Here is a 17598-nt window from a genome sequence, read left to right on the forward strand (position 1 = left end):
CATGCTGGAAATTTCCTACAGTAATTTTTAGTCTGACTGTATTCACATAAGATCAGCTTGGTAGTGAGAAAAGATGGGGCTGGGACTAAACAATGGGGAAAATGTACAACTTTAGGCAATGCACACATAAAGGAATTTTATATTTTACAAATTATGTAACTAAGAAATGTAACATAGCCGGTAGAGAGAAACTTGAATGTTGAATTCCGATAGAATCAAACAAACTATTAAGCACATAAATTCTGAATACCTAAGATCTGTTTCATCTCAGAAAGTATAGAGAACTATGAACAGACCATGATTTAGACTGGTAATCACTTAGAATATATGGCACTTACTGATTTTATATATGAGAAATTGGTGGTATTACCAATCTAAATTATTATGGGCCCAAATATATGAGACTCCAACACAGATTGGCAGTGACAAAAATAAGCTAAGTTATACGGGTTAAACTGAAAATATGCACATTGTATATTTCAATAATTGCTACTTTTATTGTTATGAATATGTTTCAGAACATATATGATAAATCAAAAAATATCCAAGAAGGGCATTTTGGAGGCTAGAAAAATTTCTTGGGATTATAGATTGAAATTAGCCAACAGAGAAGACTTGTTTAGTCAGATTCCAAGAGAATGTGTATTCCCTTTGAAACTACCATGAGAACAGAAACAGATTGGTAAGATATAAGTATCACTAGGGCTAAACTTTTAATGTTAAAATTAAATTCTAGGCTCAAAGTATATGATGCCTCTCTTGATATAGTCCAAGTTCCTTGTTATATTCTAGTTCACACTTCCATGTCTTCTGATCATTCTACTTGCTTTCTGCACTAAACATATTTTCTCAAGTTTTCCTAATTTCTCTGCATATAGTCATGCATTTAACTCTTCTCTAATCTTCTCTCATCACTCTATGCACACGCTAACCTTCCTTCTACTCATCAATTTACAAATACAATCTCCTTTTTTTACTTTGGTTTCTCATCTGACTTTCTACTTTTCTGCATATGTGAGTACATGAATCATATGAAATATACATTTTGCTAAATACATATACCTCTACTTGGATATTTTCTAATCCGGGAAATTTTGATATCTATTTAATATCATCAAATATTTTATATGTATCAAGTATAATAGTTTTTAGTTTTCTGCTCTCACTCTCACCTAATTCTTACAATTTTCCCATTATGTTTTTCAGAACAAAGGAAAGGGGGGAAAAAAAACAACAACAACCCAGAGCTGGAGGTAATAAGGACCTTCTTGAAAAGCAAAGAAAGCTGTCAAAGATATACCTTTATCTCTATCCGGTCTGATCACAGAACAACTTTGGGTCTTTTCTGCCCACTATGTACCATAACTTTTCCACTAGTAACATTATGGATGTGTCTTTGACAGATGTGTGGGATGGAAATACTTTGCTGTCTAATCAATAAACTTTATTCTTTCTAAATGGACTTCATAGATTTCCCATATCAGATTTATCTATTAGAGTATAAATTCCTGAGTGGTTATATACAGAGTTTGGAGAGTTGGAATATCGGGTTAGAAGACAGTAATGGGCTATGTGATATCTTCTTTTTTTAATAAAAAGCAGTTGTATAATGTTTTTCTTAGGTCTCTTTCAACCTCACCCAGAATGATTGTATGGGAATTACTGTATCTATGAAATTATTTTGCATACTACCCTGTACACAAAGTGGGCACTCTACTGTCAATGGTCTATTCATCATTCAAGACTCAATTCAACTGACTCTTCTTTGTAGTCTCCTTGGTCATGCTATACAGAGACAATCTTACTTGTCTGATCATCTACAGAAGTCTTCTGTTTATATTACATATGTGAAGCTTATATACCATACTGTATTATAATTATTTTAATTCATGTATTATAATCTCTATATGACCATAAGGTCCCAGAAGGCATATTCATCTCCATGGCTCCTTAAAGAGTGCCTTGTTCTGACATGTTTAATAAATTTTTACTGAATTGTCTAACCTCTTTATCTTAAATATATAACTTAGAAGAAGCTTTATACATCAAATATTGATGTAAATATTGTCACGTGTAATTTTTTGTGGGAGGGATAGAAAATAATTTAGATAAATTAGTCAGGTTATAAGAAGTTTTCTTAGGGATCTTGGATGCCCAGTAATAAACAGTGAACTTAGGAGCATAAGCTGAACCAGAACTGCCAGTTTTCCAACTCCCACTGGATAACCATTCATGTAGATGAAGTACAATAAAGTAATGGGTATTTAGAGGAAGAACAGGAGGAAAGAAGTTGGAGATGAACAGCTGTTGATATGATAAGGAAAAATTTAAGTACAGATCTGGTTAGTGTAAAGGCCATTTGCTAGAAGTCTCTGAGTCTCCCTTTGGACACTCCTTCTTATCCAATAGATAAATACTTACACAGAATCCTTGCAGACCAGTTTTAATGAATTTCACGGAAGTCAAGGGATTCACAGACAGAAGTAAAATTCTCTTAACTGATATCTGCTTAACTAATTTATTGCATGCTTATAGGAGCTGGATGTGTCGATAATACTTGTTATTGTAATTATATGATTCAATTTAAGTATTATATAAAAAAGGTGAAAAGTAAGTAGAAAAAAGAGAATTGTTTCTATGAATACCAAGTAGATGCTTTGGGAAGCTCAATAAAAGAGTTGCTGAAAATGCTGTTAACTAGATATAAGTCTGTCAGTTATGAAAGACAGGGGAAATCATAAAAATCTATAAGGATTATACAATTATATTGCTTTGCAAGAGTCCAGTTTATCTCTTCTTTAAGGAAATCAAGTGGAAGTTTGCCCCTAAAGAAACCAAGATTATAGATGCCATATACACGAGGAAAAACAAAACAACGGCAGTATATCACAAGAGTGGTGAATAAATGTAATGTACATGCTTAAAACATTTAACGTCATCTGTATCATTTCTTTTTTATACTTAGAGCTCTAGTAGGGCTCTTTTTTGACTACTGCACCAATTACCAACCCAGACTGCTTTAAGTAAGCAGGGCTTCTCAATTTCATAAGTATCTTATTTAAGACCTCATCACATCAAAACTTCAGTATTGTGGATAAGGCATTGTACTCACATTATACAATTTTACGGGTGATAAATTAATGCAAAGTTTATAGTAGACTGAAGAAAAAAAAAGCAGAAAACATCTAGTCCTAACAGCAACTACTCAGTACTGCTTTGCTCAAGCTTTCTGTTTATCAATCTGCAATACTTTCACTTTCAGTTTTTATCAGTCTACTGTATTACATTATTTTGTTAGTGAATGTGAAAAAAAAAAAAAAGAATCTTATGTCCCCAAAGCAGAAATAAAATACCAAGTATTTGCTTTAAAAAAGGATAATTGTCTTATTTTTATTCTTGGAATGAATTTATCAGAAAGAAAAAAATAGAACAAAATTTAAAAGTGAGATTTATAAAGATTTTAAAAACCTAATGCCTAGCATCTCAAAACTGAATGCAACAAGTATTGCCAAGTAAGTTAAAACTTTAAAATGCAAACTGATCCTACAGTTTAAGAAAGCAGAGTTTCTAAAGAGATTAAAATTTTTTTTGTAAAATTCCTATTTTCTGTAACTATAAAAAAAGGTATGGTGAGGCAACACCATCTGTTAGCTCTAGATACCACGGGGAGATAATTTAAAATAATAACTTATAAATCAAAGCCCTCTTAATACATTGGTTCTGTTTTTATGAATCACTCTGCATACTAACTAGGAAATGTTAATTTTACCAAGTAAATGTTGTTTCAAATGGCTTAGTTTAAAATTACAAAGAAATGTTTCAACTGACATTTTATGTGATATTCTATTTACTCTGCCTCATGACTATAAATTCATCTATACTCTGGTTTGCTTATTGCAGATTCTAAAGCAAAAAAAACCCAAAACCAAAAACCACACTTAAAAAAACATGAAAATACATGTCCTAAAATATTTTTTGGTCACATCATCTCATACACTTCTCATACATACTGGTATGGTAAATATACTTTACCTCTCTCTTATTAAGACACATACATAGCATATAAGGATTGTGGGTTTTTACTCAAATAAGTAAGATAATATGCTAAACAACTTATAAATAAAAGCTTTTAAATCACCAAAATACTGTAATTTTCTCTATTAGCTATAAACAAAATATATGATTCTGTAAGCAATAACTATTAAGATTAACTATTTTGATGGAAGATTGGTAAATAATTTCACAAAGTTTAGAAAGATACACACTAGCGATTTAAATTTCATTTTCCCCTCTAATATAAAATTTTTATTGTAAGAGGAAGAAAGAATAAAATGCAGAAGTTGGAGTGATTCATTTTCTTAAATGATTAGGAAGAACAACTCTGATATATGAAAAGAAGTGGGTAGAAGTGGGCAGGAATTATCTGGCTCTCTTTTTTTTTTTCCTAAACATTTTCTGAAATGAAATACTTCCTCTCCAAAATTAAAACTTAACCTCAAAATTTGTACACCCAAACTATTATTATTACATATACTTTTAAATGTTATGTTTATGTGTTGGGAATTTTCTAACCAGATGTAATAATTAAAATTAGCAAAGCAATAATTTAATAAAATCTACTTTGGTATGCTGAATATTGAAAAAATAAGAGAAATTACCATAATAATATGATACAGATCCACATTCTATTGTTTGATCAAGAACAATAAGCAACAGAAACTGAGTACCAATATAAGATAAAATATCTCCTCTTCAAGTTGCAAATAAAATGGAAAGCAATATATATTTTTGCATAATTATACAAATGTTCATGTAAAGTTTTTTTTTTTTTTTTTTAAATACTGTCTTCTTAAATGCATTAAAATATGGGTGACTGGCTATTTGAGTCCTGTTCTTATTTTCTGGATACACCTTAAATGATGACTGTGAATTAAATTTTTATTGCTCTTATATCTGTCTTAATGATAGTATTTTTTTCCTTTTTCTGATGTCTTGGAATTCTAAGGTGTTCTAAAAGCAATGTAAGAGACAGTTATAGGAAAAGATACCTAAATAATTTTAGAACTATTCTAAATAGATTTATACTTCTATCAATTCAATCACCATTATAAAGCATCCACTGTATATCAGCACTCAGATAGCAGACACGGGCACAAATTATTTCATGAATAATTAAAATGAAAGCACCTAATATTATATGAGAGAGGTATGCTTTACCTGGATTAGATGAGGCAATGCTTTTAGTGTAAGGCAAAACCAAATTCCCAGCTTGCATGGAAGCAAATCATGCCACTGTGGTTTTGTCAGTAATCTAAAGGGAAAACACAAAAACAAAAACAAAGAAGTGAAATATAGAAGGAATGTTGGGAGACAATATTTTTAGAAAGATCATGAATTCTTTCATGAATTATGAAATGAATACCTGTTTCAACAAAAGTACAAGGAAATTTTTCAATGCAATACTCATGACAGTTATCACTACATTTGATGTAGCCTATCACGAAGTACATTAGTACTTACACATAAGTGCATTAGTACATAGAGCAACCAAGAGAATTTAGGCAAGATTTGGGGGAAGGAGACTCCTAGACAAGCTATAAAGCTGAAGAAACAAAAGCCCTCTTTCTAACCTGGACTTTTCATCAGTTCTGCAAAATGAATTCTTAAACCTTATGATTACTTCAGCTATAAAAGACTCAGCATCATCAGAGTGTTCCCAAGTGCTGACAACCAGCTATGAGGACTGTAGTATAAACAAACCAATACATAAAAATTAATGTCATTTGCAGTTCACTGAAGCATTACTCACTGGTGTCATCAGAACAGAAGACAGGCAGAATAGTCTCTGATCTCCATCTCACATTGATCCAGTTCCTGCCCTGCTGTGTGAACTATTTAAACCTTTTATTTCTTTTTATGAATCGATATTAGAAATGGTATCTTTTTGAGTGTACTGCATATCACTGCCTTTCTACATATTGTCACTTCTGAGCTAACACTAAAGTGATAGATTTTTTTCCTAGGAATACTTTATTTCTAAAGTTCAGTATAAAAATTTCACAATGACAAGAATTTGGGAGTTTGATTACTTAAACATATATTTACACTTTCCAAGAGAAAAAAAAACCTGTGGAACTTTTGCCTAAGATTAGGAATTGTCTCACAAACTATGGCACAGAACTAATCTTTTAAAAAACCTACTACAGATGTAAGTATTACATATCTGAAATGAATATATATATATATTAAGTTGAATCATACCAAAGACATTTTAAAAGTTTCAAATTACAAAATATTTTTAGATGCTCCCACCTTTCATTTTTTTCTGAAGCACCAAGTTTTGATACATCCACACTCTTGCTGCCTGTCTTTTTTTTCTTTTCTCTTTTTTTTCTACTAAGCAGTTCATCCTTAATGTGGAAAGAATTATGGTTACAGGTTATCATTAACATGTACTCTTCAAATGTTATCAAGAGTCTTCTGTGAAGGGTAAACATTATAGAAGAACATTTATGCAAATGTATGTAGGGTCCAACATGATTAAGTAAAATCATCAATCTTTAACAATAACTGTTGCCATGGCATCCAGTCCTTAAACACACATGAAGTTCAGCACTGTCAGTCATGTGTATCTCCATAGCAATCAAAGTTTTCTAAGAGGAGAAAGCATTCAACTTACTTTTTCTCATTCATCCAACTTTAATAATGTCACTTCAAAAAGAATGAGTAAACAGATGCTAATTTATGAATACTGATAAATATGTTTGATTATCTTTAGCACATAAATAAAAGTTCAGAGCTGAATAAACTATGTAATGGTATGTTAAAATAAGTGTAATTTTTTAATCAACTGATCTCTGAAATTATAAAATTACACTCACTTCAGGTCATATATTTAAAACCTTTAAAGTAAACATTCTTTATATAAAAGGCTATAACACAAAAATTTCTAAAAATCATTTTTACATAAAAAATATTTCTGTTTGGAAGGTGACAAGAAAGGAAACATGGCTTAACCTTTTAACTTTCAGCTAGATATTTGGGCCTTCACAAAATTTTATGACAAACTCAAATGCCACATTTTTTAAAAAGAAGTTTTTTTCCTTATGTCATGGGTTCTTCTTTACTTAGAAACACATTGAACATTGAACAGTAAATACCGAGTACAAAACTTTTAGGATAAGAAGTATATATAGAAAAATTGAAATTTCTATCAGTTGAAAAATAAAATGTCTGAAATTCCAAATAAAATTAAGGAGGCTAGATCATTTGATTTATCACCAATACTTACCAGTTGTTTTTCCAGGTAGATTGACCAAACCACAGCATAATGACCCACTGTGAGAATAATGAACAAAAGTAATGCCAGCTCAGCATTGCTCATTTTTCTCACCCGCCTGTAGTAGAATACAGGCTGTCGCCAATCTGGAAGTCCATTGATCAGAATATCATCATACCTACAGTAGCAAATATAACAGTTTTTCATGGGGAGTTTAAAATAAGAGCAAAAAAATTAATTCATGCCTATACTTAAGAAGAGGAAAGAAAAAAGAATTTTCTCCAAAATATATAAAACTTATGTAGATTATTAGCATTACAATGGCTTATAAATTCAAAACACTGCATATAGTACAGTCACAGACAACCTTCAAAAAGATACACAGTAATAAACTGTGGATACCAGACCTGTGTTTAACAGCACCCCAATGACGTGACTTCTGGAATGACATCTAAACTAACGAGACATATAGTCTACTTCTCTGTCACAGTCTGCAGTAAAGACCCTACCACAGAAGTCAGCAACAAAAGGAAAGATCTCAACGGAAGGAAAATCAAGATAAGAGGCTCTTTGTTACCATGAATTATATATTAATTGAACCAAATTCAGGATGAATTTTCTAGTCTGTGCTATTATTTCCAACCCTGTACTATGGTTTAAGGTTGAAATATTTATATATACTATTTTATCAAAGCTTCTTCATGATTAGAAGCCTATGAGTACTTTATAATTTTGTATTGCTCAAATTCCTTTAAAGAATAAAGTTTCCAAATTAAAAAGAGATGGGAAACAACCAGTGTTTATGTCAGTTTTCTCAATAAAGCTGTTTATTTGTAAACATTTAAGTGGCAATTTCCTCATTTTTGGCTTTGCTGGAAGGAAAGAACATAACAAATAAAAGCTTTTCTAGTAATACATTTTAAATCAGCTTTCTTTAGAATAAAATTTCAACTGAATTGAAATTTACCTGTCAGACCACTACAAAGATAAATATTTTTAAGGTTAAAAATCAGGAGTAACATTTATGATTGTAAAACTCAAAATGGTCACACACAAACACTGTATGTTCAAAACACACAACCTGTTAATCTTAATTGAACACAACTCATTAAATATTCTAATCACACTATTTCTCGAATTAAATCTTCACTGAAAGGCCTAATTTGGTGCAACACATTGACCAAAATATTTTAATTAAAAATATTCTGAGTTAGTCGCAGGCCTAATTACAGGAATAGAAATAGGGCCTATATTGTCAGGCAGGTCAGTAGAACTCAGTAGTAGGTTTTTCTCAAGTAAATTGACCGATCTAGGAATAATAGCGCAGCTGCTAAACTGCCAGTCTTGACATGTAAATCAATTTAAATGCAACAACTGCAGTAGCTACTTTGATAGTTATTAAATTGATACCTTGGAGATATGCTTAAAAAAAATAAGCACAGGATTTATTATAGGCAACTTCTTTTTTCAGTAGAAAAATATTGGTTACAAATTTGAAATATATTTTATTAGCAAATCTGGAAAACCTAACATTTAGATCAACTTAGATTATTAATAATAATGGCAGATCAGAATAACCAGTGTTCAAAGCAGAAGACATTAATTAGTACTAAACTCTTAAAAGGCAATGTGTAGTGTACAATAGTGTACAAATTAAAATATGGCTGTGTAGTAGCCGGACGACAAAACTGATGTGAAATATTCTCCTTTTTAAATAAGCAGAGCAATTCTTGAACACTATAATATCAAGATAAAATAATAAGATTTCATCAAAAACTATCATTCCTGCCTCAAAGTTTGTTTAAATTTATCTTTGTATAAACTGACTCAGTTTAAATTAGAAATGGATTGGCAAAAAGGTTTCAGGATTACATTTGAATGAAGGCCAATGAATGTTAAATCCTGAATTTATTCTAAATCTATATTCTACTCCAGATTTGTTCATGGAAAAAGAAGTGAATATAAAAATCACTATTTTCAGCTTATCTGTCCCATGAATTAACTTCATGTAAAGTGGATATTAACAAAGAACATCTAAGGAAATGGTGACAATTCCCTAAGAGCATTAATAAGTATTAAATTTGTTTTAGATCTAAACTGTATTGGAAGAAAACATAACTAAACTCCTATCTATGAATCTTATCCCACATATTTTATCACTATCATTGTTGAAATGCTATGTATGTATTAATAGCTACTTTTTTCTACCCCACATACAAGTTGTGTTTAGTGTACAGCCAAATTCAAGACAGCAAAACCTCATGAACTGAACACATTAAACAGAACCAGATATTTACTAAGCTATGTTTGCCACTCTAAACAACAGTCTCCAAGGATTAAGCTTAGAATCAATGCTCTATTGATTTTACTATCAATGAACATTATGGCTCATACGACTGGCCATTTTAAGGGATGATAGCTTCTATTATAGTTCACTTTTTAAGAATATATGCTGTTAAAGATAAGTCACTGCTCTCCTGAAACACTGAAAAATAAAGATATTTCTTAAAATATACCGAGACTATATTTATAATTATTTAAGAAAAATGTGTTGACAACTCATAAAATTTAAAATATCACTGTGTTTTGCTTTTTCTATATTTAACACATAATACTGATAAAATATTCTGTAATTCAGTTCATAAAAACTGCTCTGAATAACCTGTTAAAACCAGATTAAGAATATGCACATTATAAGAAAATCACAAGTAAATATGTTTGATGAAAATAATACTAATGCAAAAAATGATATGGAGTCATAAAGGCTTGGAAATTAAAACACTGATTAACCAATATCACATTCAACATATGATTTAATATATGTTTACTTTGATTTTCTTAAAATGTACCTGATAAACATAAAATAATGGTTATGTAATTATTAGTAAATCTGATTCTACAATCTCAATTTATCAAATATATTTAGCCTAATATAAACACTGGAGAGCAAATAAATCTAAAAATGTTTAAATTACCAACAGAAAAAAACGTTATGTAAATATAAAATATTCTCATATTTTGAAATGTAAAACAGTTACTATGAAACTAAAATAGAAAACATATGTTATGAAAACAAATACTTAAATAATTCTAGCATGTGCCTAAATTATGAATTTCTCATCATACAAAATTTGAAATTTTAGTTTACAACAATAACAATGACCAGCTAGGTCACATTTTGGACCCAAGAGTAAAAATTACCTACACAAAGATGATAAACAGGAAACACATCTAAATTAATCGATCTTACTCTCCTTTAAAAATATATACATATGCAAAAACTTGTGGAATACAGCACTTTCTCTATTCCATGTAACAGGTATCTTATATCTTCTAATTAGAGAAGGTACTAAGATAAGTTTCTTACTCTCAGGTTCGTGTTTATTTTTCTTCAGACACATCTATAATCAAATTTAGAATAATGAGGTAATGGATTTGTAAATGTTTAGCATATTGAGGCTGAGATAACTATACTTTTTGCTTAATTTGTAAGCAAAACATGATTTTATTTAGTAAACTAAAAAAAATATTCAACTTTTATAAATAAAGTACCTTAAAATAGACCAAAAATCCCCCCAAAATTTAAAGTTGCACAACTGGGTTAGCAAAATAATACTGGTTAAAATTTATAATAGATTTTAAATAAAAGTAATATACTAATATTACTAAAGCACAAACTAGTGTATATATGTAATGACTAGTATCTACTTGGTACTTTTTTCAGCTAACGCTCACAGCACTTGCACAGAAATATTTGTCAGACTATAGCTGAGCTGCTATTCCCCAAATTAAACAAGTACCTGGGAGCTGAGAAATGGCTATTATGCCTTCCTTACACTAGCCACACAAATTTGTTAGTTGCATACTATAGTCTATGTTTTGGGGAGAAAAAAAGGCTTAGAAATTTATTCACAATCTCACTCCTAGGAATCTATTCAAGAGAAATAAAGAAAAAAAATCTGTTCATACAAAGACTTAAACATGAGTATTCATAGCAGCATTGCTCATCATAGCCCCAAAGTGGAAACAACGTAAATGTCTATCACTTGGTGAATAGATAAACAAAAGTTGTAGATGATATGGAATATTACTCAGCAATAAAAAAGAATTATCTACTGGTATATGCTACAATGTAGATGTGCCCCAAAAAGAGTGTCATAGAAGCCAGATGCAAAAGAGTACACATTACATGACTTCATTAATAGGAGATGCCCAGAAAAGAAATTTATAAACACAGAAAGGAGATCAGTGATTAGTTGGGGCTGGGAGTAGAGTGGGGATTGCCTGCAAACATGCTTCAGGGAATGTTTGGAGGTGATGGAAATGTTCTAAAACTGGGTTGTGGTGTCTGCACAACTCTGTAAATCTTTTAAAAATCATTGACTTGAACACTTAAAATAGGCGACTTCTAGGTATGCAAATTATACCTAAGCAAAGCAGTTTAAAAATAAAATTTGCTTTTCCTTAAAAAAAAAAAATGGTTATCTAGCTTATTTTATCTACTTCATTGCTATTCTCTTTCCTACCAAAATTAAAGAATGCACTTGATTTCTGTGAAAACACAATTACTCATAAGGGAAATAAATAAAGAAACATATACGACAATTTTCCAAACTGCAAATTCCTGGGAGGTTACATTTAAAAGTACTTATTTAATGAATATTTATAATAAATAGTTGTGATACCAAAGAGCATTTTTTAATACCAGCATAAGACAATATTCCTTTAGAAGATAAAAATGACTACTGGGTTTTTCTTCCTAAAGGAATTAGAAACATTAGGTAATTGTCTAGAGAGGTGCATTTCCCCTATATGTTTAAATACACATAGGTCACCTGGCCTCAGGCGCAAGCTTTAGAGAAGTGATTCTCAGCCTGATTAGTTAAGATTTTTGCCTCAAGGAAAACCAGTTACCAAAGAGTTACTTGTGCCTCAAGGGGTATAAATACTACAGCTGTTTGCATAACTGTCAGATTCATTTTTTTCTATTAACACTGTAAAAACATTGCAAAGGGAATGAATCCTAAAAAGAAAATGTTAGATGCATCTATGTCAATGAAGAAACATTTTATACAGAAGAAGTGATTTGTTCTGTAAAGATATAAATGATTTTTCAGGAACTGAAAGAAATTGTTACAAAGTTTACTGACTTTTAAGGTAACAACAAACAAAAAGACAAAATCTGATGCCAAAGGCATAGGGAGACTAAATAAAGCTATCTTTACAGACACATTCTTGATGTGTGAAATAAAACTAGGGGCTCAGGGAGAGAAAGCAACTAGAAAATATGCACAGAATGACCAACACTTCTTTCAACACACTTCTAGGACTCTTTCAACACTATGGATTATCTCAAACCAGAGGAATGTCTGCTATGGTATCTGGACCAATGCCAGCCCTTGTTATAAAGCAAGAACACTTACAGAGAATATCTCGAGTCCTTGCTTTGCAATCTGACAAACTGAGGTATTCAAATTAAAGAGTTAAGATGAGAAGCAAGGGTAGTAGCTAACATTTTAGGATATAGAATAATTCCAGATAATACATTCAAAGAATTTTTTTTTTTAAAGAAAAGATTAGTCTACACTAGCGTGGAATAGAAAATATCAGTCTGTATCACAATTTCTGCTTCAAGCGTGTGTATGTGCACCTGTGTTCTGAGGCATGATGCAAAATATGCTGCCCCCCGTAATATACTGACTGCGGGTCTGACTTAAGAAATTTGGAAGCCCAACACAAGGGTCAACACATTCCACACATTCTGAAGGAGCAAAGGAAAGGGGCCTTTCTGCAATCTCCACTATAAACTACGTATAAATTTATTACTACTGTTCTGAAAGGGCCACAGAGAAGTCTCGAAGTGAGGAGGCTGTCTTTCCTCCGCAGTTTAACTTAAATGCAGAATCACCAGAGCAGAGTAAGGGAAGGGAAGGAGGCAAAAGAAATAGGAAAGAGAAATAAGTACTTTTCTTCCACACCTATTTTCTATAGATTTATACAAGTCTGTTCTCTTACTCACAAATAACAGATTTATTTTGAGAGTGAGAAAACATCAAGAAATTGTGATAACATGAGTATCACTAACAGCCTAATTCCAAAACATTTAAGGAATGGGGGGGGGACCATCAAGCACAATTAGGAGCTATTACTGATATATCAAAAATGACTGGGCACTTGTTTGAAGTCAAGTGGTATCTGTAAGTCCCACAGCATAGACACTCATGTTAAAGCGTATCTAATGGAGCTATGCCTTGGTAACATTATGACTCACGATCCTGAAGTGTACAAGTACTGAATCAACCTAGTGAATATTTTCAATAGAAATTAACTCTGCTCTAAACACAGGAAGAAACAAAAATAAAATACTAACTTATAATAAATGTCTAGTGAGACAATTCCTTCCTTTACAAACTAAGACATCAAACTGTAACATCTTAATTCAAAAGCAGAAATGAACACTCACCTCTGCCTTCGTTCATCATCCTTTAAAACTTCATAAATGGCCACCAACTAAAATAAAAGCATTACTTTAAAATAAAAATACTCTCAGCTATAAGAAATCACTTAGGAAGGTGAACACACTATAATGCACAAGCAGAAAACCCTATGTGCTTATATATATGACGAACAGATACAATCTTAATTATATGTAACATTTTCTATTTTTAGTAGAACCTTGAGAGGTTAAAAAATGCTTGATACCAAAATAAATCTTTGTGAAAGATGCAAAAGTAATAATTATGTTAAAATGTGCTTTTAAAAAGCAAAAGCTGTAATTTAGACAAGAAAATTATGACAATTATGACCCTCCAAGAATTTAGAGATTCTAATATAAAAAAATGATGGTGATAATTTGTAAAAAATTGAGTGAACATGGCATTCTATTTCTAAACTACAACCTCACTTTCAAACAGAATTATTCTACATGTAAGTTACTATTTTTATTAGAAAATATTTATTTATAAATTTGTTATAAAATATATATAATAACAGCACACTTCACTTACTTGTCTAAACTGAGTTTCTGCATTTTCATCTTTATTCTTGTCTGGATGCAAAGTCAGTGAAAGCTTACGATATGCTTTTCTAATGTCTGCAGATGAAGCATCCTGGAGGTGGTAGGGGGAGGGGAAAAACACAAAGCAAACGTTGTCAGAAAAAGAAATTCCCAGAACCTTGTTAAGATCTGAGAAGACAGCCAACCAAGTGCAGGACCCCAGGCAATGTAATTTGAGCAATCAGTCTAACAACCAGGCTATGCAACTAGCCTGACCCACATGACTGAACAATTATTCAATCTAATTTGGCTCTCCTCTTAACTTTTCATTACCATACAGTCATTTAAAGAAGACAGTGTTTGGCAAAACTTTTCAAACACTTGCCTTCCTAAAATTAACCAATAAATCTTTTTCAGTAATTAAGAGATCAAAAAGAAACAAATTAAAAATTAATACATCCATGTGCCTTCAAAGAAGATCTTTATTTATTTGAGAATCTTAAAGCCAATTTCTGAATCCCACGCTTACCATATGTGGTTTCTTCATTGTTATTTATATTGAATTTACCATCGAGCCACAACCTATGGAATCTCAATTTCCCATGTCAAAAGTATGCCTATTTGAAGGCAGTTACATTTGTATTTATCCAAAATAACTGTAATTAGAAGTAGTTGTATGTATTGTACTTAATATTTTTTTTAGTACTTCCAAGGGTGTTTTCAAGGGTGTCCAGTTTCCATGGTCTAGCTGGTAGTAATAAATTTGCCCACTATTATTAATATAGTACAAACATATTTAAAAAGTCACAATAATTCACTAGGAATATGCTGGATTAAGTGGATATTAAAATTACATTCTATATAATCCTGTGTGTATAGATAAACTCAGAAAACATGGTTTTACATGCCAGCATAAAAGACATAACAATAACAAAGAACACGATGTAAAACTGGGTTTAAAACTTTATCTCCGCTGAGTTTAAAAATTATTCCAATAACTAGCATATTCATAGTGGTACAAAATGATAACAAAATTGTTTATTAAATTGTATTTTATTTTATAGCTGAAATTTTATTAACTCCTAAAACTACTTTACTTGAAAAAGTTCAAATGCCTAAAAAACCAAACCAAAACAAAACAGAACAAAAATCTTTGTCCCTGGGACTAAATAGTTGTTAAAGAAATAGAGCTGGAGAGAAGTAAAGTGAGACTATAATCTGTCTGTCAGGCTTTCCTTTATGAGCCGTTATTTTCATTATCAATTTTCTGGGGCTTACTGCTCCAGGGTGTCACTCTTGTTAAAAATCTCAACTTAGGTGTGAATATTTTTGTGCCTTACAGAGGACTGAGAAGATATAAAGTTAGCAGAGTAACTTTTGAAGATAATACAGTTAAAATTTTCATTCTAATTTGCTAAATAGAATTGATGTGTTCCAAATTCTTAATAGGTAACATGCAGCAGAAAAGGATGATTATTTACTGAAAATTTGTGACGGAGATTTTGTTGAGCGAAGAGGTCAAGTGTCAAACGAATAACTGTTCTCTAACTGGGACTTTAATTTTGGATTTTATTAAATTAGGACTATATCATAGAAAAATTCCCAAAGTAGATTTCTTATAAAATAAAGCTTACATGTTTTATCATGTTACAAAATCAATGTATGCTCATTATGGAACACCTATGACTTACTTAAAATAAAAATAACTTATAGTCCCCTCCTTCCAGTCTTGCCATGCTGCTCCTAATTCTCCATTTTTCTGCCACAATATGTGCTCTAAATATAAATGTAGCCAGATGGCTCTCCTATTTCAAACCCTTCAGTAACTCCCAAGTGCCTTCATCATCTGTCTTTTCCAATCTTTTTAGCTTTATCTCCCACTATCTTGGTCCATCCGCCTGGTCTCCCAGATCATTACACATTAAGATGCTGTTCCCCAACCTCATGTTTTTGTTTTGCACCTAGCTGTAGGTACAGACAATTCTTTCCTAACTAAAGAATGAGTGCTTTGGCCTACACACAGGTATTGCCTGACTTTTTCTTCTTGAGAATCTGCCCAGTACAGTTATTTCACCAATTAGCTCTGCCCTAAGTGGACAGAACAGAAAAACTTGAGGATTTCCCTACTTAAAAGCCATGCTCTAGATAAGCTTCACTTCAAACTAGCTTATGTATTTAATTTTAGTAAATTATTCTAAGAATCTTATTTCCTTATAACAAAGCTATGAAGTAACTATAGTTGTTATTAGGCCCATTTTCTGATAAGATAAGTTGAGACAGAGAGAGGTTAAGTAACTTGCTCAAGTTCATGCTATTGGTAAACAGATGAAAATAGAACTCAAACCCCAAAAGTGTTTTATCAGAATCAGAGACTCCTACGTCAGCTCTTTAGATTCAGCTAGTAGATTTGGACTGAGTCACTTCACAAGAGGCTACAGCTTTGGGAAGGCAGTGAGAATAATTGTTATATTCATAGCGATCTGATAAACCATATGGAAAACATCCACATAACTACAATGTGAATGTTCAACTGCAATTTTAAAAGTAAAGACCCTTAGGGGAGCCTGGTGGCTCAGTGGTTTAGGCCGCTGCCTTCGGCTCAGGTCATGATCTCAGGGTCCTGGGATCGAGTCCCGCATTCGGGCTCTCTGCTCGGCGGGGAGCCTGCTTCCCTCTCACTCTCTCTGCCTGCCTCTCTGCCTACTTGTGATCTCTCTCTGTCAAATAAATAAATAAAATCTTTAAAAAAAAAAAAAAAAGTAAAGACCCTTATATGTGTTAACTTTTCTAACATATCACATCATATTTCTATGAGAGACCTGCATATTAGAACATTTACCTCCCATAATTACTAGATTAGCTTTTTATCTTTCTGGCATGTGAAGAAAATTTTTTGATAGGGCTCACTTCAAAGACAGCCATACCTCAAAACATAATAATCAAATTGTTGAAAGTCCTGGGTGAATTGATTATCTTTAATGCTATTGAGATCAGGTCTACAGGGCTCAATTGCCAGAATTCTTTTCCTTCTAAATGTGACAGTTCCTTGGCAACTTGGACATGAATTATCTTAGTATTTGGATGACCCATGTAAAGAAGATACATATGGTTATTCTAAAGAAGCAAACAACAACAAAAGCCAGTCCCCCCCCAAAACCCCAACTATGAAAGTAGTATGTTTGTCAAAATCAAATGCAGTGGATGTCAGCAAAAATAGAGTGGCAAACTCTAAGGACCTGTCCCTTCACAGAAACAGCAAATAATGTAGCAAAAATAGTCAGAATAAACCCAACTGAACTGTTCAAGCTACTCAAACCAGGCA

The 17598-nt window shown here is 31.8% G+C and overlaps 1 protein-coding gene across 2 annotated transcripts in view; it reads right to left on the bottom strand.

The window, feature by feature from the left end:
* Positions 1-17598, bottom strand: part of DNAJC1 (DnaJ heat shock protein family (Hsp40) member C1) — a 230658-nt gene that overhangs the window by 146703 nt on the left and 66357 nt on the right. Inside the window, exons 2-6 of one of the 2 annotated variants that reach the window (XM_046013521.1) lie at positions 14287-14388; positions 13743-13789; positions 7292-7457; positions 6313-6410; positions 5218-5311 (exon numbers count right to left, since the gene is read on the bottom strand). In XM_046013521.1, coding sequence (XP_045869477.1) covers positions 5218-5311; positions 6313-6410; positions 7292-7457; positions 13743-13789; positions 14287-14388 — 507 coding nt within the window. The remainder of the gene's footprint in view (positions 1-5217; positions 5312-6312; positions 6411-7291; positions 7458-13742; positions 13790-14286; positions 14389-17598) is intronic. The other variant, XM_046013522.1, reaches the window with a different exon arrangement.

Source organism: Meles meles, chromosome 7, assembly GCF_922984935.1.
Source record: "Meles meles chromosome 7, mMelMel3.1 paternal haplotype, whole genome shotgun sequence".
In the NCBI taxonomy this organism is placed as follows: Eukaryota; Metazoa; Chordata; class Mammalia; order Carnivora; family Mustelidae; genus Meles; species Meles meles.